General features: G+C 46.6%; 1 protein-coding gene across 2 annotated transcripts in view; it reads left to right on the top strand.

The window, feature by feature from the left end:
- The window catches only part of ITGAE (integrin subunit alpha E), a 137,773-nt gene that overhangs the window by 73,186 nt on the left and 42,020 nt on the right, over positions 1–22,567 (top strand). For both annotated transcript variants that reach the window (XM_030222426.1, XM_030222424.1), the window contains exons 14-19: positions 4,146–4,288; positions 7,333–7,473; positions 9,773–9,991; positions 11,372–11,502; positions 12,798–12,931; positions 13,149–13,297. In XM_030222426.1, the coding sequence (XP_030078286.1) occupies positions 4,146–4,288; positions 7,333–7,473; positions 9,773–9,991; positions 11,372–11,502; positions 12,798–12,931; positions 13,149–13,297 (917 nt within the window). The remainder of the gene's footprint in view (positions 1–4,145; positions 4,289–7,332; positions 7,474–9,772; positions 9,992–11,371; positions 11,503–12,797; positions 12,932–13,148; positions 13,298–22,567) is intronic.

Below are 22,567 nucleotides of genomic sequence, written 5' to 3'. Positions count from 1 at the left end.
GGAACTGACAAAAAATCTTCAAAAAGAACTGGAGAATTTAAATGCTAAATCTAATCTATCTCATCAACCACTAAATAATCTAGAATAGAGAACATCAACTTTGAAAAATGAAACCAACACCCAGAAGCTTCAACTCAACCTGGAAGACTTATCTAACCGCAATCGTAGAAGCAACATAAGAATTTTGGGATTGCCAGAAATTTAAGAGGGCTCTGATATGATTGCCTTTCTTTCCTCATGGCTCCTGAAAATACTAGATCTCTCCTTTGAGCCTCAATTGGAAATTGAACGGGTTCATAGAGTTCCTTTGAGGCCTTCCTCTACTGATAAACATCCAAGGCCTATTGTAGTGAAAATCCTTCATTACCAGCGTGCTCTGAAAATTCTCACTAACTGCAAAGTCTAAACAACATACCCTCTTTCAGGGTAAGAAAATATTTCTCATTTTAGATCTAGTGAAAACAACTGCACTTAAAAGAAAAACATTTCTGACATAGAGCGTTCAGGGCTGCCCTACGACCCTTGGATGATTGCCCCAAGTGTGCGGGACCTGGGGCGCACTTGGGACACATGTTCTGGTTGTGCCCCCCGGTCCGTGCCTTCTGGGTGCAACTTTGTACCTTTGTCTCGACCGTCTGGGGGTTGACATGGTGCCCCTTACCCACTTTATTGTTTGACAAATACAGAGTGAGGGGGAACCGGAGAAGGGGCATGCTACCTTTCCTCCGTAGGGCGGCGGCTATGGGAAAGAAAACGATCCTACTGAACTGGATCTCATCAGAGCCACCTTCTATGTCACGATGGCGATCCCTAATGATCTCCCTGGGTGCCCTGGAACGTAGGGAGGTGAATGACTTAGCATCTCCAAGGGGAGATCGACTATTACAATGTTGGTTACTGTTTTGGGATACCTTGACTCCCACGGCTCGCAGTAGAATTTTGAACGGGTAAGCTCGCGGGGAGGGAGGGTGGGTGGGGGGTGGGAAGGAGGGGGGTTAGAAGGAATAAGGTGGGAAAGAATAAAATTATGGATGGCCAGTTTGAGTATGTTGGATGTTCGTTAAACTGTTTGAATATACTTGTAATGTAATGCATCCCGTCACTTCAATATTATTTGTATACTTATGACCACCAATAAAAATGATATATAAAAAAAAAAAAAAAAAAAAGAAAAACATTTCTGAATATGAGACAAGACTTTAAAGATCTAGGAGCTAAATTTGGCCTGCTGTACCCCACATGGATTATTGTGACATATGCTAATAAAACAACTACCTATATTGATCCTGCTCTTCTACAAGATTTTATTGATAGACATAAAATGCAGTGAATATAATGCCATGTCTTTAAACTGACTATCTTCGAATGCTGGTATTGAATCTTTGATTTGCAGTAACAAATTTCACTACAATTCACCTTTAGATACCTGAAATATATATAAGATTATTCCAGGTCAAGATGATATATTGTTTTATACTTGATTCTATTCCAGATATACTGACTTATTTTCTTGAAGATTGATCCAGTCTGGGCTTTACTTCCACTGACTGGCCCAATCTGACCTCCTTTTTCTGAAGCCATATGGTAACCCTAAGCAAGAGGAAAAGAGGACATTGACCAGAATGCATTGGGAGGAGGAGTCAGAAGAGGAGGACATGAGACAGAATGCATTGTGAAGGGGCTCAGAGAGCAGGAGGAGGAGAGGGCCCAGAATGTACTGGGGGGGGGGGGGGGGGAGAGTCAAAAAGGAGGGAACTATGGTCCAAAATGCACTGGGATGGGAATCATAGAACAAGAAATGAACTGAGATGGAAGTCAAAGACCAGGGCAGAACTCAGAAAGCTGCCAAGTTACCCAGTTCTAGGAGAAACATTTCAGGTTGGCCTCGGATCTCTAACCAGTGGCATACCAAGGGTGGGGCGATGGGGGCTGTCTACCCCAGTTGCACATTGCAAGGGGGTACAGGGAGCAGTTGTGTGGCTGTTGGCTTTGCCGGTTCCCTGCTCCTTCTGATGTTACTTCCTGTTCTGGGGCAGGGAACCGGCGGAGCCGACAGCTGCGCAACTGCTCCCTGCACCCCCTAGGAGGTAAGAGCGATGCACTTGGGGAGATGGAGGAGATGCGCTGGAGTGTGTGTGTTGTGATTCGCAGGGGGGGGGGCGTGTGATTCGATGGGGGTTGATGTGCTGGGTGGGGGGGGGGGGGGGTGCAGTGGTGATTTCCCTTGGGTGGCAGCCGACCTAGGAACACCACTGTCTCTAACAACCCATATTCTGGTGCATTATGGGACCTTCAGCTCAGATTTCAATGACTAGAATTATGGACTATAAATACCATATTACTTTTGTATGGAATCTCAAACCTGGACTCACCAGGGTTGAGCTGGGGTTTTCTAGCCTCCTAGTACTGTAGTCCTTCAATGTAGCTCCTTTCCTGCTGCTCAACTTGGGGCCAGCCTGAATTGTTGCGTACTGCTTCAGCACTTCTTTTGCTTAGATTCATCATGGTTAGACTGGATTTTCCCAGTTGAAACCCTCCAGAGCCCTAATAATACAACTTAAATAATTTTTATAGCACTACTTAACCTAACTGTAAACCTTTCTCATCCAATGAGCATCAGGGCAGGCTAGTATCAGTATTTTCTAGGACAGTTTGTGATGTCAGGGTGAGGACCAGCAAGCTCAGAGGCCCAAAGGCACCATAGATCCACTCATTCAGCACGCTCTTCTCAATGTCAGTCAAGGTCAGAAGGTGCAATTTTAATTAATGGTTTATTTAACCTGGAGGAAGTAGGAAAAAACAAAGGACAACTTCTCTCAGTATCTATATAAACTCACAAGACTTAGGGAGTCTTTTACTAAGGTGTGCCAGCGTCTCAGTGTTTAGCACCAGCTGATTTTTAGCATGAGCTAAAACGCTAGTGCACTTAGTAAGATACCCCCTTAATTACTATAAAAGTAGTCTCTAACATGTAGTCACTCAGGTGGTAGGTCTTTGAACCATCTGCCTTGGAAACGGTTCTTTAAAGAGCTTTACAGCTGCTCTTTCTCTTTCTGGTCTCTGGTTAAAGAAAAGGGCTGATATGAGGTAGATGGTTCCTCAGGTAGCTGGGCACTTTGAGCCTGTAGGTACCCAGTCCTAGTAGATGATCCTACACCACTAAGGTTCTCTGCCCAGGGCCGCCGAGAGGGGGAGGAGCAAAATTCCCCCAGCCCAGGCCTCCAAGGGGGGCCCAGTGCTGGGGTCTCTCTCTCTCCTGCTCCTGATGGGACTCAAGTGATTGCATCCTGACAGGAGCAGGAGAGAGAAAACTCCGGCGCTGGGCCCCTCTTGGAGGCTGGGGAGGAACCGGAGCTTCAAGCACTGCTCTTCTGCTCATTGCTGAGTGGCTGCTTTTCCTCTCAGGCGCGCATACTCCAGGCCCAGTTCAGTCTCTCAGTGGCCCTGCTCTGTCCTGGTGCTTCTCCTGGATAGATGAATGCAGTGGTGGTGGTCTGGTCTACATTCCAGTGGTGGACTTTGGTCCTGGTGTACTGAGGAACTTCCCACCTCAGGCACAGGCAGCTCCTTGTGACTCTGGGCAAGTCACTTAACCCTCCATGGCCCCATGTAAGCCGCATTGAGCCTGCCATGAGTGGGAAAGCGCGGGGTACAAATGTAACAAAAAAAAATTCCAACTCTACCTGGAAATCAAAGCAGCAAATTGGTGGATGCCTCATTCTCCCCTGTGCACTGGCTGTGTTAGTAAGTCAAGTTCCTTCTTACTAAATGGTACAATGACCAGGAAAACAAAAAGCCCATGGGCTTGGTATTTCTAGTCCCTCATTTCCCTTCATAAGGGTCCCTCCTCTTACCAATGTCATGGAAGAGGGTCAGCCCTGATTCTAGAAACTGCAAGAGCTTTCCAAGTCAAAAGTTCACATACCTAACACTAGTAGAGGCAATAGAGATCACTGCCAAGCTGTTTCCAACAGTAGAACCTGTATGTCCTCTATATACACAATGCTGTACAATGGTGATATGTCAGGGGTGGGCAATCATGGTCCTTGAGAGCCACAATCCAATCTGGTTTTTAAAATTTCCACAATGAAAATGCAGGAGATTGATTTCCATTTCTTTCTCATCTCTGCCTCTCTTTGGTGCAGGATACAGTGTGACTGTGGTGCATGGGATTTCGGGTCCTTTGTATGTTTCTGGAGCTCCACGCCATGGAAATAAAGGCAAGGTGCTGGTGTTTGAAAAAGACGTTATATCCTATAAACTGCTTCCATATCTGGAGGGAGACCAGGTAATGTGTGTTCTCTGCACCACTGCTGTCATAGGTTGGGCTCCAGGGTGCACAGTATGTATTTAAGCAGCTGTGTTGATTCATCCTCTTCGCTGGATAATTCTTTTGTTGGTTTGCTTACTGTGTGGAATCCATAGAGTGGGAGAACACATTAGATTATTATTTTTTTTATTAGCAATTTTCAAGTTTAATACAAAGAAAACACATTCTGGCAGGAAATAGAAATTCTAAATTCCAAAGGAAACAAGAATCATCTGAAAACATACCATTCCTAGTCATTGAAAATATAGTGAAAAAAAAAGAAAAGAAAAGAAAAACAATTTTATAGAAGAAGGGCAACCTTCGAAAGCTAATCAAGAAATGTATTAAGTTATGTCCAATAAAAAAGGTATCATCTTATTTTCTTTTCCATGTTTTATTTTGTTTGATTTCTATTGATAACCTTAAGAGTGGACTAACACGGCTACCACACTCCTCTACTTATAGAAGAAAGAAAAAGAGACAAAAAAGTCCGAAGACAATTAGGGCCTCTTTTATTAAGCCACACTAGCAATTCCTGTGCGACAATGACAATGGAGCCCATTCAAAGTGAATGGGCTTTGTCGGCATTGCTGCACTGGGAACCACTAGTGTGGCTTGATAAAAGAGGCCCTCAGACTCAACATAACCCTGATAAACTTTTAACCTCTACAGCCATCTCAGTTATCTCAATCATTCTGCTGATGTTACATTAATTTTCTCTGCTTCCTGAGCTTGTAACAACTTTTCTAGTTGTGAGGGATCTAAGACAAATATTCCTTCCCCTGAAATTTCACCTGACATTGTCTAGGAAACTTCAGAAAGAAAGTTATGTCAAGAGACAAAGTCTTGGCCTCACCAAGGTACCTCTCAATGTAGCTTCTTGAATAGATGTTTCCAGCATAGTGGTCAGGTCAACATCTAACACCTCTTCTATCACTCCATCTGAAATATTCTTAATAGAAGCAGAAATATAAGGGTACTTTTACTAAGGCACGCTAATGGATGTATTGTGCGCTAATGATTAGTGTGCATTAAATGATAAGAAGCTTGTTATATTCCTATGGGTGTCTTATCATTTAGCTTGTGCTAAATCTCTTAGTGCATCTTAGTAAAAGGACCTCATAATAAATTTTAGAAATTCTTGGGAGGGATGAAGGGTCAAGAGACAAGACCTCCACCAAATACTACTTCAACATCTCACTTGGAGCAATCATATTATTATATGGAAAATTAATAAAATGAAGATTATTAGCTCTCAATTGGTTCGCCACCTTTTCCAATCTATTTTCCAACAAATTATTCCCTTTCACTAAGGAATGTTTTTATTTTCCCAGAATGTTTCTTCAGTGTCCCACTATGCAGATTAATATCAGTTTCCAGAGTAGTCACTTTAGGTTGATGCTTCACCAGTAACGGAACATAACTGAGATAGACAGTTGGTCAAAGTACCTTCCATTTTAGATATTAATTTCCAAATGTCAACATTAGAAACATCAATAGGAGATGTAACTGAAACCAGTTCATTTCCCATACATGTTCAAAATGAAACTGGCTTTAAAAGCAGCTTAGAAGCAAATATTGCATTAAAGGAACTTTCAATGGGAGAGTCTGGAAGAGCGATATTTAGAGGAGTGCCTCCTACTGGAACTGCATTGAGCATTTCTTATTGATATATCTCAACCCCAGTCTCACCCACACCTGACAAAGTACAGGATGTAGCTGGGGCGAAGTCCAATGAAATATTGGGTTACTTGGGTGGTGAGTGGGTATCAGTACTGAAGGAGGGGGCCTCCGGGCTCACTATTTCTTTAATAGAGGATTTGAAATCTTTAACAGATGGAGTAACCCCTTTAGAGGCAGCGAACCTGTCCATTGGACTTTGTACCTTCGATATTCTCACTTGACTAGTTCTATTAGTGACTCCCTTCCTTTTACCCATGATATAGAACCAAAGCAATCAGTACCTGGAGACTGTGAAAGCAGTCCTGGTGGGTGTAAACCTTCAGTTGACTCCTCAGATGGCTCCAAAGGGGTAGGTGTACCCCTTTAGTCTTGCCCCTTCAGGCATGTGCCCACTGGTCACATTCTGTAGCAGGAAACTGCTTTTGAAGAAGCCTAAGGTGTCAAAAGATGATGTTAGATGCCAAGATGGAACTCTGCTTCTGGGATTCTGCCTCTTTCTCTCGCAGTCCCCTACTCAACTATACTATACTATTCTATTGGAGTTTTTCTATATTGCTATTATTCCAGAAGGATTCAAAGTGGTTTACAATAGGCAGGAAAAGCTCCAACAATAAGGAAAACTTAACAATGTAAGAATACAAATAAAAATCAAATAAGTACTTAAAGTCCAAAAACAAGTTAAAAATCCAAATATTAAAAAAATAACAAAAAATGATTGTTCAAAAAGATATGTTTTTAGCAGTTTGCTAAAGAAAAGTAGGAAAGGACAGATCTCAAATTCAAAGGTAGTTTGTTCTATACTCTAGCCCCTACAGAAGGAAAAGACAGCTCAAAGACAGACATAAATCGAATATTTGTTAAAGAAGAAAAGCACACAGCTGTCCTTCAGAACACATTGGATTATGAGTTTTGACAATGGGTTTTTGCCCCAGAGCTGCTCTAACTGATGGCGCCACCTGAGGTGACAGGGTGCTGACTACATGTGCTTGGAACAAACTGTTTTTTTAAACTGAGACTACATTGGAGTTGAGGGAGTTGTTAGAATGTGGATAATACTGTAGAATTTCTTTTGAAAGTTTTCATAGATCTGTATCAGCCCCCTGTCCTTCTCTGGATCCAGTCCTGATTTCCCCAGGTAGGCTTTTAGCTGTATCAGTGCATGTGATGCTCACTCTTCACACAACAGTTTGGAGTTTATGCAGTGTTGCTTTGACATTTGCCATTTACTGCTTTGTGATTATTTGCTAAGAGTTAGCACTGGTTACTAGGCTCCCTATACCATTGTTCCACCTAGCTGTGATCAACAATTGCCTGCCACGGTCTCTCTTTTTGGGATACAGGTGGGATCCTATTTTGGCTCTGAGCTCTGCCCTCTGGACGTGGACAATGATAACGTGACAGACTACCTTCTCGTGGGAGCCCCGTTTTATCACATCAGAGGGGAAGAAGGAAGAGTTTATGTGTATAAGTTTGATAAACAGGTAAAATTATGGCACTGCTAACAAAATTCCTTGCAGTAGGCAATATAACCTGTGGGGAGTATTATAATCTGCTTGAAGTGATACTTAATTAGCAAGCCATATATAGAAGTTAATTCTGTAACTGTGCACCTATAATTAGACAATCAGATGGCATCTGGCGGCAGCCTATTCTATGCACCTACCTTCCTTTATAGAATACTGGCATAACAGTAACAATATGTGTCTATAAATTAGGTGCGAGCAGGGGCGGACTGACCATTTGGGCAACCGGGCAGTGAGGACCCAGAGCACTTTGGGAGGGGAGCCTAGTACCTCCTCCCCACATGACCAACATCTCTCTGCCTTCCGTTTCCAGGTCCAGCACTCCCCTTCTCTCTCAGCTCGTTCCCTGCTCTGGCATTTCCCCTGTCTCTGACACTCCCTCTTCCGGGCGTTTACCTCAAAAGTTCCTTTCTCCGGATCAGGGGAGGGCATGACCCTTATTGCCCAGATCCCTGTCAGTCCACCCCTGAGTGTGAACACTTACATCTGCCATAGAGCTGGCATATGTGTGTGCACCTAAGTTCTGTTGTTATGTATGTAACATTTAGTATTTTATAAATTGGAGTGTTAGTCCCTCCCATGCTCTGCCAAGACTGTACCCGGAAAATACACACTATCGCCTATGTTTAATAAGGTGTGCTATGGGCACGTTAATGTTTTTAACGCGCATAAATGGTTTACACGCGTTAAACGCTAATTCGCCCATAGAAATGTATAGGCATGTTAGCATTTACCATGCCTTAAATTTAAAGGTGCGTTAGAAACGCTAACTCACCTTAGCAAACATACCTCTAAGTGAGATGTGCATGTATTTACGGACTAGCACGTAGGTGGATTTCTGGTATTTACATTCATATGTACACACATATGCATATATATGCCATTATTCTAATAATTTACATGCATAGCACATAATTGTTAGCACGTACATTTTAGAATTACCTCCATAATATAAGAGATAGCATATGCAATGATCAGCATGTGGGTGGTGATGTAACATTTGCACAATTAAGCCTACGAAATGAGACTCAACGTTGACTAGATTCTTGCAGCTCATGGAGTTGTGGGATGTCATAGGAGGATTATGGCATTGCCTCTTCTTCAGTCCTTGCACTGGGCTACCTACTGGTGGTCATGAAAAAATTAATTTTCTTACATTATGGCCTCTTTTACTAAACCGTGCTAGCAATTCCCGACACAGCAAATGAGAGGAAGCCCAAAGGAATTGATTGTGAAAAACAATTTTATAGATTAGGAGGTAACATTTAGGCGTCCTTTCATGCATAAATGTTTAGAATATTATTACATGGGAGTGCATGTGCGCACATACCTGTGTAAGTAGCGGGGTGCCTAATCACATGATATAAATACCCACTAACGCACTACCACCTGGCTAGCCCCATGAGCTGCCAACACCAGACTTCGCGCCTTCTGTCTCGCTGCACCCTACGCCTGGAATAAACTTCCTAAACCTCTACGTCTTGCCCCATCCTTGGCCACCTTTAAATCTAGACTGAAAGCCCACCTCTTTAACATTGCTTTTGACTTGTAACCACTTGTAACCACTCTCCTCCACCTACCCTCCTCTCCTCCTTCCTGTACACATTAATTGATTTGATTTGCTTACTTTACTTTTTGTCTATTATATTGTAAGCTCTTTGAGCAGGGACTGTCTTTTTTCTATGTTTGTGCAGCGCTGCGTACGCCTTGTAGCGCTATAGAAATGCTAAATAGTAGTAGTAGTAGTCAGTGGCGTTCCGACCATAGCTGACACCTGGGGCGGATCGCCGATGCGCCCCCCCGGGTGCAGCGTGACACCCCCCCCCCAGAAAAATGACACCTCTTCCCCCCCCCAGTGAAATGACACCCCCCGGGTGCACGCCGCTGGGGGGGGGGGGGGGTGCTGCGGTGCGCGCCTGTTGCCCTGTCTCTGAGTTCGCAATTCGCATGTGTTCACTGCTCCTTCTGAGTCTGCCCCGGAACAGGAAGTAACCTGTTCCGGGGCAGAGGGAGCAGTGAACACATGCAAATTGCGAACTCAGACTGAGACAGGGCAACAGGCGCGTGCCGCGGCATCCCCCCAGCGGTGTGCACCCGGAGCGGACCGCCCCCACCGCCCCCCCCCTTGGAACGCCACTGGTAGTAGTAGTAGTAGTAATTTGGCATGTGCCGAATCCCACGGTAGAAAATAATTGCCTTGCACAAAATGTGTTTGTACATTTTGCTGAGGAAATAACTATTTTGTTTCTTCCTGTAGGACACTTTTACATATGTTAAATACCTGGGAGGGCTGCAGCAGTACCTGTTTGCAAGGTTTGGATTTGCTGTGGCCAGTATAGGTGATATCAATAGAGATGGCTTCAATGATATAGCAATAGGAGCACCCCTGGAGGGAAATCTTCTAGACCCAGATTCTTTTGGGAGCATTTACATCTATAATACAGACAGTAACGGTATTATGGATACCTTCTCTCAGGTGAGATGAGACCTTTGTAAACTCTGTGCAGGCCTGCTGGGGTTTTGGATGCTACTGTACTGTGAGTGTGGTGAATAGGGAGCTGGGGAGAGAATTGATGGAGAGAGCATAGAGGTATCTAAAATACAGAATCCTGACAGTCATTATAAACCTCTTCCATTTTCATAGAATTCAATGGTTGCTATTGTCTTATGGCTCTAGGTTAGTGCAAGGACATATAGATCTTGTAGTGCAGAGTAGAAAATGCTGGGAGTGGGGTCCCAAGATCTAGTCAAGCCCATCTATTCAGAAATTAAATTAATACATTATCAAATGTCAATGCACATCTCTATTCCAGAAACCGTGGCTTTCACTTGAGTGACAGGAGGCTCCATTGGCTGAATGTGCTAGATAGTCTGTTGTCACAAGAGGGCGCTGCATGCAGCAAGAGTCTCCTTCATAACTGGCTCTCGATCTTTTTCTCACATCTTGAGTTAGTAGCAATTTCAAGCTATCATCGTGTGGTGCCCAATTCATAACAAACTGTTTCACACAGACACAGAATAAGAGAGGATGCCTTGTATATGCAGGAATCAGTGAGTACTGGGGACCCGGTTCTAATCTTCTCAGTGGATGGCACTGCAGTCAATCTCTGGTAACCCATATCAGAGGGCTTTGATTTACTGCATGGGTTACCAGCTTAGTTGGCTCCAGTTTTCATCTGGACAGGGTGAATCGTTGAATGCATCTTCAGTAAAAGCAGGAACACATGAACGTGCATGCAATGGGATAAAGCCAGGACTGGATTAATCTTTCTGGAAAAAGTGGAGCCAGTTGTTACTCCTGCCCTATTATTAGCTCTCAGCAGAAATACTAAGCAGTGGTGGATTTATACTTGGCTGTCCTTAGACATGTGGAAAGACAGCATAACACCACAGCTGATGATGTAACACAAGTGACTCATGCAGCAGGGCAGCTGTCCCACTGTGGTGGCTGCCCATATGCACTTGCCTTTTCTGCCTATTGGTAAGTCCATCCCTGACTGTATTCCTCTGTTTTAGGATAACATGGGTCAGGATGTATGACTAATTTTTGATATGAACTTTTCATCAATGAATACGCTTATCTAGACTTAACAAATGGCTCCATCACGGGCAGGAGAAGCCAATTTTGAATTTGATCAGAGGCAATCTCTAGACTTGTTTCTCTGATGTTCCTTGCTACTGGTCCATATAGGCACTAGGCTGGGAACTTAAATCTAGCACAGTTGCAGTATGACATTCTCTAGTGTCCTTCCAGAAGTCTGGTACAGAATAATTACAGGTTTGGGTGGTCAGAGTCATGGTGTTGGGAAGAACACCACATCTCTGATCTTGACCTTTTGGGGTTTTTTTTTTACAGCGGATAAAAGCTTCTGATATTGACTCTACACTCCGTTATTTTGGACAATCCATTGATGGTGGCCTGGACCTGACCAAAGATGGTCTTATTGATATTACGGTGGGGTCGTTTGGGAAGATCTTTGTGTTACGGTAGGTACAATACTCTTCTGCATTTTCCTCGCTTACCACCAGAATTCCAGTTTGGATAGTGGAAACTATCAATAGTGTTTTAAAAGCGTTGTTTTCTGATTGTCCTTGTAAGAGATATAGGGTAAGCCTAACAGTCATTCTAGTCAAGGGATTAGCCATTTTATTTTTGACATGACTGATGAATTGAAGCCCTTTAGTATATTTCAGTTATGGCCCATCTTAGCAACTTGGTATTCTAGTCCATAGAAGGACTCTGTTTGTGTTCTGGACCCTGTCATAGGTTTCTGGCTATAAATCATTTTACATTTTCTGTCAATCCATCTATCAATTTTACTCACTGTCAACCTGAAGTCACCTTAATGTTGATATCGAGCAAAATGTTGTCAGTTTGCAACATTGTTAGATTGTTGGTTTAATCAAGTATTGACAATAAATATGATTATGCTGTAACCAAAATAATAAAACCACTCTTCCAATGTTGTATCAGATGCAACTAGTGATATGTGGTTGGCATTATGGCAAATTGCCGACTGCCTTATTGTGATGCCAGTATCTGATCATGAAGGAATGTAATGTACAAGGAGTGGCAAATGCAGCTCTGGTCCCCATGTTGGGCAGATAGGATGGACTGTGCCAGCCTTTGTAAGTCTAGACTTTGTAAGTCTAAGTGCTTTGAAAATATGCCTCATAGTAAACTATGAGGCGTATTTTCAAAGCACTTAGACTTACAAAGTTACAATAGTAACCTTTGGAACTTTGTAAGTCTAAGTGCTTTGAAAATGAACCCCTATGTTACTAAGTAATCCTGAAAAAAACCCCATGGCACTGCCTCAAAGGCAGCTGATGTAGACATATGGGAACCACCCCTGGTATGTGGGGGCAATTTTCAAAGCCATATGCCTGGGTAGATAGGCTTGCCTGAAAGTTATCCTTCACAGAGTCCTTACATGTTTTAAATAAGTATTATATGTATTGAATTTTATTTTAGGCTAGTATGTCGTCACTTTCCCTTGGCTCTTAGCAGATTATTGTAACTGTTCATGTCTGCAATTGTTAGTTTGGTTCTGTGTATTGTCTTACCTTTTATATTAAACTGTCTTAATGTGTAAACCAAAGGCGGTATATCAAGTCAATAAACCCATAAATCATAGTATACATTGACATATTTGATTATTGTATTATTTTGTTTATTGTAAACTGCTTTGGGTCAAAGTTTTGTTTGAGGAAAACAGTATATAAGCTTAATAGAACAGAACAGAATAAAATTGACCCAGCTGCTCTGCTTTGCCCTCTAGATCCAGGCCGGTCATTAATCTCAAGGCTAATCTGACATTTTTGCCGGATAAAGTGCCCATTGTACCAGTGGAAAAAACAATCCAAGCATGCTTGTGCTTCACAATCCTGTCAGCTTTCAGTGGCAAAGAGCGAGGTAATATAGGAACGAGCATCAGAATTTAGTGCTAGATGAGCTCTGTCCTGCATCTCTGTTTTACAAGTCACTAATATGACCAATCAAGTCTATAGAAAGGAATGATGATGCCCCAGCTGCTGTGATCCTTCCTTAATGTCACTAGAGGGGGCTCCTTACAGCTCTTTAAGAACCTTTGTAATATCTGGGAGGTTGATATCCTTATGTTCCTTTGCAGACATTCAGAAATCTTACATCACTTATACTCTGGAGTTAGATGTGAATATGGAGCAGAAACGTATCACCTTTGACAACAGGAAACACATCATAGAAAACAAGCTGAGAATTGCTGAGTCATACTGTAATGCATATCCTATTTTTGTCCTGGTAAGTGTTATCCAGGGATGATGTATACAGTATATTGTCCCTGGGATTTTTGTTTTCTTTTGACCCAGCAGGGTCTCTAGCTCAGTTGTAATCAGCACTGGGATTCTGGTTCTGTGAGATTTCATTCACAATTACCTGGGATTTTTCTCCTACTTTGTAACCCCACCCCCACCGTCTTCCTAACATACCTATTCTGGTCTCTGTAGTGACAGTCCTTCAGCTGAAGGCCATGTACCAGGGTTCCCTCTGGAGCTCTGAAGTCATAGGCGCTATATTTAGCCATTAGGTGTCCATCCTTGAAGAGAGTGACCAAGATTTCCTCCCATCAAGGGCTGTGATCAGTGCCTGTGCTTTATGCCCAGTCCTATCCAATCTGGGGACTGGAAGGTACTTCTCAAGGATCAACCCAGGGATCTTCTATGCCCCAGCAGGCCAGCCAACACTGCCTATGTTGTAATGATGTTTAGGAGTCATTTGGGATTTTGCCATTAACCATAATTGAACCCTCAGGGGTTTATGGAAATGTCTTTTCCAATAAATATTATGTAATTGCAGTAGCCAGATGAGTTTGGCCTTTTTTGGATCTTCTTTGAACTCTTGGTTCTTGTAGACACTAATTAATATTGAACCCGTGGCAGTCAACATTTTTTGAACCCTGGTCGCTGGATATTTAGTACTAGGACATACCTGGATTCTGGCGCTGAATATGTGGGTATTATGGGGCCACTGGGGTTATCTGGGTACCGCTCATATTCAGTAGAGGCACCCAGATAGTCTTTTTTCTGTCCTAAGTTAACTGGGTACCGCTGCTGAATATCGTCAGAGCTTGGATAATTTCCAGCTCCACTCATCTGACTGCCCAGATAGTTCCAAGGTTGTCTGGCTGGATTTTCGGCCTCAGTATTCAGACAGATGCTGCTGATAATCCGGATTAGACCCATTCCCCCTGATATTCAAAACCATTGAACCAGCCGGTTAAATGGTACTTAGCCGGCTATCTGGCAATATTCAGTGGGAGATAGCTGGCTCCCTCTGAATATCGGCGGTTAGCAGCCAGCGGCTAGCTGGCTACCTCGCTTGATATAATCGGCTATCTGCCAATCTTCAGTGCGACTTTGATGGTCATATTTGACTGCGTGAAACCTTGGAATATCTTTGGACGGTTTAAACATAGCTGGCCAGTTCTGAATATCGGCACAACCAGTTATGTTTAGACGGCTAAAAATAAACTGGATATTCAATGCCAGTTATTGGAAACGGCCCAGATTTGAATATCCAGGCTCAGCACTGACAGCGGGAGGCAGCCCGGCTACCTCCTGCAGTCTGAATATCGGCCCCATTGAGTAGGCGTTATCTGGGTAGGAGTCAGTTTTGACCCCTAGGGCCCGATATTCAAAGCACTTGTGCGATTGGCAGCAGGTGTTGACCATGTGCATGCTATGATTTATAAATTGCCAGTTCTCCGAGGACAAGCAGGCTGCTTGTTCTCACAAATGGGTGACGTCCACGGCAGCCCCTCCGATCGGAGATCTTCCTAGCAACAGAGTTTGCTAGTTCTCGCGCGCGCCCATGATGCGCACATGCACGGCCGTCTTCCCGCCCGAAATCGCTCGTGTTCGCTAGTCTCCTTTTTTCCGTGGCTCAGGACGGCTGTTTTTTGGTTGCTCCGCGCCCCTTGGAGATCCCTCGCGATTCGCGGTTTTTTGCTAAACATTTTCTAACTTTTTCCTTTATCTCTAGTGTTGGCCGGTAAGTTTTCTTTCGTGGTCGATTGCGGCTTTTTTCACCGCCCATTCGTTTTTTGGTGAGCTTTTGGTGCCCCTTTTTTCACCATCGCGGACTTCGATTTTGCCAGCGAGATTTTTCCGCCCATGTCATCGAAGCCTTCCAGCGGCTTCAAACCGTGCACCCAGTGTGGCCGGATAATCTCTCTCACTGATAGGCGCGCTTCTTGCCTTCAGTGTCTGAGGGCTGGGCACCGTCCTCAGGCCTGTAATCTCTGTCTTCTTTTGAAGAGGAGAACTCAGGCGGTGAGATTAGCCCAGTGGAACAGTTTGTTCGGGGCTTCATCCGGCGCGTTGACATCCTCAGTCCCGCGGTCCTCGGCATCGGAGCCTTCGGTACCGCGCTCATCATCGACTTTGGTACCGCGTCCATCGGTACCGGCATCGGCATCAAGGCCTTAGGTATCGAGGTCATCGTCAGGTGCAGCTACGAGACCGGGATCGTTCCTCCTGAGGATGTCGTCGGAGGGTGCTTCGATGTCTGGAGTGCAGGTGAGGGCTGTCCATTCCCCTGCTGGTGGCGGTGAGCCCATGAGCAGGTCTCCGCCTGTCTCGAGGGCTCCCGCAGTACAGCCCCCCTGGGATTGACCCTCTTTGGACCCGGACCTGAGGAAGCGTTTGGATTTGACGTCTTCCTCTTCGGTACCGAGGGGTACCGATGCCGTGCGTCGTGCGAAGGCAAATAAGCACCGGCATCGGTCACCCTCTAAGCGTGGTACCGAGAGCTCTGGGTCACCGGTACCACCGGCACCCAAGCGTCGACATCGGGAGGACCGCTCACCCTCCATTCAGGAGGTGTCGATACGTTCCCCTGTGGACAACCCGGTACCGCCTCCATCCCTGGAACAGGTTCGCAGCTCGACGCCGGTACCGGCCCCACTGCCTTTCTCCACAGCCTCTCTGAACGAGAGCCTCAGGGCCGTCCTTCCGGGGATCCTGGAAGAGCTGTTTTGCCCTTCTCCGGTACCGGGGGTGCTTGCGCCGCCGGTGCCGTCGAGTGAGGCAATGGCTGGGCCCTCGTCTGCGGTGAGGGCGCCCGCCCCGGTACCGCTTGTGGTGCCGGTGCCGGCCGCCTCCCAGGAGGGCTCCCCGGCGACATCGATGGAGGGAGCTCCGTCGCCCCCGCCTCGGGAGTCCTCTTCTCGACGCTCCCACCGTGGCCGTGTTTCCACGGAGTTGAGGCGGGTGCAGCTTCGGACCGAAGTCCACCAGCTGGTGTCCGACACTGATGAGGAGGCCTCGTGGGAAGCAGAGGAAGACGTCAGATATTTCTCTGACGAGGAGTCTGACGGTCTTCCTTCTGATCCTACTCCCTCGCCTGAAAGACAGCTTTCTCCTCCGGAGAGTCTCTCTTTCACGGCCTTTGTCCGGGAAATGTCTACGGCAATTCCCTTTCCCGTGGTCACGGAGGATGAGCCAAGAGCTGAGATGCTGGAGCACTTGGACTATCCTTCGCCACCTAAAGAATCATCCACAGTACCCATGCATCATGTCTTCAAAAAGACGTTGCTGGCGAACTGGGCGAAACCTTTAACTATGCCCCACATCCCCAAGAAGATCGAATCTCAATATCGGATCCATGGGGACCCGGAGTTGATGCGGACTCAGTTGCCACACGACTCTGGTGTGGTGGATCTGGCCCTCAAGAAGGCCAAGAGCTCTAGAGAGTATGCTTCAGCGCCCCCGGGCAAAGACTCTAGAACCTTGGACTCTTTTGGGCGGAAGGCCTACCATTCTGCAATGCTCATCGCCAAGATTCAGTCCTACCAGCTCTACACGAGCATATATATGCGGAACAATGTGGGGCAGTTGGCGGACTTGGTCGACAAGCTCCCTTCTGAGCAGGCCAAGCCTTTTCAGCAGGTGGTCAGGCAGCTGAAGGCGTGTAGGAAATTCCTGGCCAGGGGGGTCTTTGACTCTTTTGATGTTGCATCCAGGGCCGCTGCGCAGGGTGTGGTGATGCGCAGGCTCTCATGGCTGCGTGCCTCCGACCTGGAAAATCGAATCCAGCAGCGGATTGCGGATGCCTCTTGCTGGAGGGACAATGTTTTTGGGGACAAGGTCGAACAGGTGGTTGAACAGCTCCACCAGCGGGATACCGCTTTTGACAAGTTCTCCCGCCGGCCGCCTTCAGCCTCTACCTCTTCGGGTAGACGTTTTATGGGGGAAGGAGGATGGTTCCCTATTCTTCCGGCAAGCGTAGGTACAATCCTCCTTCTCGCCAGCCTGCTGCTCAGGCTAAACCCCAGCGCGCTTGCTCTCATCAGCAGCGCGCGCCTCAGGCCCCTGCGGCTCCCCAGCAAAAGTCATGGGCGGGCTTTTGACTGGCTCCTCCAGAGCATAGCCGACGTTCCAGTGCCTGTGCCGGACGGCCTACTGGTCGGGGGGAGGTTAACATTTTTTCACCAAAGGTGGCCTCTTGTAACCTCCGATCAGTGGGTTCTCAAAATAGTCCGGCTAGGGTACTCTCTGAATTTGACCTCAATGCCTCCAAATTGCCCACCGGGAGCTCAATCCTTCAGCTTCCAGCACAGGCAGGCACTTGCAGAGGAACTCTCCACCCTTCTCAGCACCAATGCGGTCGAGCCCGTGCCACCGGGGCAGGAAGGGCTGGGATTCTATTCCACGTACTTCCTTGTGGAAAAGGAAAACAGGGGGGATGCGTCCCATCCTAGACCTAAGGGCCCTGAACAAATATCTGGTCAAGGAAAAGTTCAGGATGCTTTCCCTGGGCACCCTTCTTCCCATGATTCAACAGGATGATTGGCTATGCTCTCTGGACTTAAAGGATGCCTATACGCACATCCCGATTCTGCCAGCTCACAGGCAGTATCTTCGATTTCGTCTGGGAACACGGCATTTTCAGTACTGTGTGCTGCCCTTTGGGCTCGCCTCCGCACCCAGGGTATTCACCAAATGCCTAGCCGTAGTAGCTGCTTCTCTCCACAGGCTGGGAGTGCATGTGTTCCCTTACCTCGACGATTGGCTGGTAAAGAACACCTCCGAGGCAGGAGCTCAGCAGTCCATGCAGGTGACTATTCGACTCCTGGAGCTGCTAGGGTTTGTGATAAATTATCCAAAGTCCCACCTTCTTCCAGTTCAGAAACTCGAATTCATAGGAGCTCTGCTGGATTCCCAGACGGCCCATGCCTACCTCCCAGAGACCAGGGCCGACAATCTGCTGACCCTTGTCTCCTCGGTGCGGGCGTCGCAGCAGATCACAGCTCGGCAGATGTTGAGATTGCTCGGCCACATGGCCTCCACGGTTCACGTGACTCCCATGGCCCGCCTTTTTATGAGATCTGCTCAATGGACCCTAGCCTCTCAGTGGTGCCAAGCTGCTGGGAGCCTAGAGGACGTGGTCCATCTGTCCACAAGGTTTCTCCTCTCCCTTCATTGGTGGACAATTCGATCCAATTTGACCCTGGGACGTCCCTTCCAGATTCCTCAGCCGCAAAAAGTGCTGACCACGGACGCGTCACTCCTGGGGTGGGGAGCGCATGTCGATGGGCTCCACACCCAGGGGACTTGGTCCGTCCAGGAACAAGGTCTACAGATCAACCTCCTGGAGTTGCGAGCAGTATGGAACGCTCTGAAGGCTTTCAGGGATTGGCTGTCCCATCAAATTATCCAAATTCAGACAGACAACCAGGTTGCTATGTATTACATCAACAAGCAGGGGGCACTGGATCTCGCCCCCTGTGTCAGGAAGCCGTCAGCTTGTGGCACTGGGCACGCCGGTTCAGCATGTGGCTCCAGGCCACGTATCTGGCCGACAGATTGAGCAGGATCATGCAACCGCACGAGTGGTCGCTCAGTTCCAGAGTGGTTCGCGAGATCTTCCAAGTGTGGGGCACCCCCTTGGTGGACCTCTTTGCCACTCAGACCAATCACAAGGTCCCTCAGTTCTGTTCCAGGCTGCAGGCCCACAGCAGACTAGCGTCGGATGCTTTCCTTCTGTTTTGGGGGGAAGGTCTCCTGTACGCGTATCCTCCCATTCCTTTGATAGGGAGGACTTTGCTGAAACTCAAGCAAGACAGGGGAATCATGATTCTGATTGCTCCTTTTTGGCCTCATCAGATCTGGTTCCCTCTTCTTCTGGAATTGTCTTCCGAAGAACCGTGGAGATTGGACTGCTTTCCAACCTTCATCACACAGAACGAGGGGGCGCTCCTCCATCCCAACCTTCGGTCTCTGGCCCTCACAGCCTGGATGTTGAGAGCGTAGACTTCGCCTCCTTGGGTCTGTCAGAGGGTGTCTCCCGAGTCTTGCTTGCTTCCAAGAAAGATTCTACCAAGAGGAGTTATTTTTTCCTCTGGTGACGGTTTGCTGTGTGGTGTGATGGCAAGGCCTTAGATCCTCGTTCTTGTCCTACACAGACCCTGCTTGAATTCCTTCTACATTTATCGGAGTCTGGTCTTAAAACCAACTCTGTAAGGGTTCATCTTAGTGCGATTAGTACATACCATTACCATGTGGAAGGTAAGCCGATCTCGGGACAGCCTTTAGTTGTTCGCTTCATGAGAGGTTTGCTTTTGTCGAAGCCCCCAGTCAAACCTCCTACAGTGTCATGGGATCTCAATGTCGTTCTCACCCAGCTGATGAAACCTCCTTTTGAGCCACTGGATTCCTGTCATCTGAAGTACTTGACCTGGAAGGTCATTTACTTGGTGGCAGTTACTTCAGCTCGCAGAGTCAGTGAGCTGCAAGCCTTGGTAGCTCATGCTCCTTATACCAAATTTCATCATAACAGAGTAATCCTCCGCACTCACCCTAAGTTCTTGCCGAAGGTGGTGTCGGAGTTCCATCTGAACCAGTCAATTGTCTTGCCAACATTCTTCCCTCGTCCTCATACCCGCCCTGTTGAACGTCAACTGCACACATTGGACTGCAAGCGAGCATTGGCCTTCTATCTGGAGCGGACAAGCCCACACAGACAGTCCGCCCAACTTTTTGTTTCTTTTGATCCCAACAAGAGGGGAGTGGCTGTGGGGAAACGCACCATTTCAAATTGGCTAGCAGACTGCATTTCCTTCACTTACGCCCAGGCTGGGCTGACTCTTGAGGGTCATGTCACGGCTCATAGTGTTCGAGCCATGGCGGCGTCAGTGGCCCACTTGAAGTCAGCCACTATTGAAGAGATTTGCAAGGCTGCGACGTGGTCATCTGTCCACACATTCACATCTCACTACTGCCTTCAGCAGGATTCCCGATGCGACAGTCGGTTCGGGCAGTCGGTGCTGCAGAATCTGTTTGGGGTTTAGAATCCAACTCCACCCCCCTAGGCCCATTTTTATTCTGTTCCAGGCTGCACTCTCAGTTAGTTTGAAAACTTTAGGTCAATCTCAGTTATGTCCTCGTTGTTGCGAGGCCCTATTGACCATGTTTGTTGTTTTGAGTGAGCCTGGGGGCTAGGGATACCCCATTTGTGAGAACAAGCAGCCTGCTTGTCCTCGGAGAAAGCGAATGCTACATACCTGTAGAAGGTATTCTCCGAGGACAGCAGGCTGATTGTTCTCACCTACCCGCCCACCTCCCCTTTGGAGTTGTGTCTTCCCTTGTCTTGTTTTTGCTTGATACGGGACTAGCGAACACGAGCGATTTCGGGCGGGAAGACAGCCGCGCATGTGCGCATCGCGGGCGCGCGCGAGAACTAGCAAACTCTGTTGCTAGGAAGATCTCCGATCGGAGGGGCTGCCGTGGACGTCACCCATTTGTGAGAACAATCAGCCTGCTGTCCTCGGAGAATACCTTCTACAGGTATGTAGCATTCGCTTTATTGTGGTGAGTGCAATGAGGAGCATGGCACTGGCCTTCCTGTTCCCTCTTGATAGCAGGGTAAATGAATATGCATGAGATCTATTTTCATGCACTGCTTCCATAGACCTCATGCATATTCATTGGGGAAATCCTGAAAACCCGAGTGGGTTGTGGTCGTTGAGAGCCAAGGTTTCTCACTCCTGCCATATAGAATTGGGTCTCTCAAAGCTCTAAAATCTCCTCCCCTTTGTGGGATCCCAGCCCTGGTAACAAAACCTGCATTTTGGGTCACGACTTAGGCGAGCTTAACATTGGTGCATCATTATTCTGCATCTCCAGGGAACTGCATAGATCTTTTTAGCTGTGATAATGGGTCATAGCCACAAAACGATTGATAAGCACTGTACTAGGCTGTCTTTATATTGAGAGGTTAACAGGAATGGGGATGTCCAGTTATAGTCATCATGCTATTGTCTGGATAAGTTGTCGTATTAGAGTTTAATTTGGAGCAGTCTGGGGGCAGGATTAAAAGTTAAATTGGGAGCAGTGAAATTCAGCCACTCTTCATCTAATTTATGCATAAAGCAAAAATAACTTTAAGGGGATAATTTTATAAGTTTTGGGTGCTAAGATCACATGTAAATGCTAGTACTTTAGTCATTTATGCATGTTAAGTGTACACTTAAGTGCATAAATGACATCTTCTAAAAACTGGCAACTGTGAAGGAATATATGTAAATTTCATGGTATGTGCTGGGGGAACAGCCTGGAACACAGTTCCACAACTTCTTTCCAGACTCCAGAGCAGCAGAGGTTTTCTGTTCCAGACCCTCCCTTCCAGATAGCCTGCAGGGAAGTGGAAAGGAGGGGGTGAACACAGAACAAAGCTGAGAACAGTCCCTGTAATCCAGCCCCTCCCCTTCTGCTGCTCTTACCCCTGTCCTACTCCCCTTTGGAAAATTCACAGGTCCATTTCCTTTTGGAGGAGTAGCCTAGTGGTTAGTGCAGTGGACTTTGATCCTGGGGAACTGAGTTCGATTCCCACTGCAGCTCCTTGTGACTCTGGGCAAGTCACTTAACCCTCCATTGCCCCTGGTACAAAATAAGTACCTGAATATATGTAAACCGCTTTGAATGTGGTTGCAAAAACCTCAGAAAGGCAGTATTTATTTTTGTTACATTTGTACCCTGCACTTTCCCCACTCATGGCAGGCTCAATGTGGCTTACATGGGGCAATGGAGGGTTAAGTGACTTGGCCAGAGTCACAAGGAGCTGCCTGTGCCTGAAGTGGGAACTGAATTCAGTTCCTCAGGACCAAAGTCCACCACCCTAACCACTAGGCCACTCCTCCACTCCATTCCCTTCCCCCCCTTTATGTCTACAAATTAAGCCCTGGTGCTTTCACTGTGTTGTGCACAGTATGGGTGGAGAGTGGAAGGAATTCACACTTACACCTGTGGATTGCCGAATTGTATTAGTCTGCATGTCTACTTGGTGGAAGCACTACTAACATTTACACAAGCCCTCGAGCTGGTATGACTCCTAGCATCAGTATGTATGTGACTTTATAAAAACAAGGCATATCATAGGCAAATGAAAACACATTACCTAGACACAACTTTATATAATTACCATCCAAGGGGGCAATTTGATAACTGGGCTCCAAAGTTAGGCACCTACTACCTGATATTTAAAACCATTTAACTGTCCAGGAATGGCTCCTGG

The sequence above is a fragment of the Microcaecilia unicolor genome, chromosome 13, assembly GCF_901765095.1.
Source record: "Microcaecilia unicolor chromosome 13, aMicUni1.1, whole genome shotgun sequence".
NCBI lineage: Eukaryota > Metazoa > Chordata > Amphibia > Gymnophiona > Siphonopidae > Microcaecilia > Microcaecilia unicolor.
Note: the sequence above shows the minus strand (reverse complement) of the source record. Positions and strands in the feature narration are given on the sequence as shown.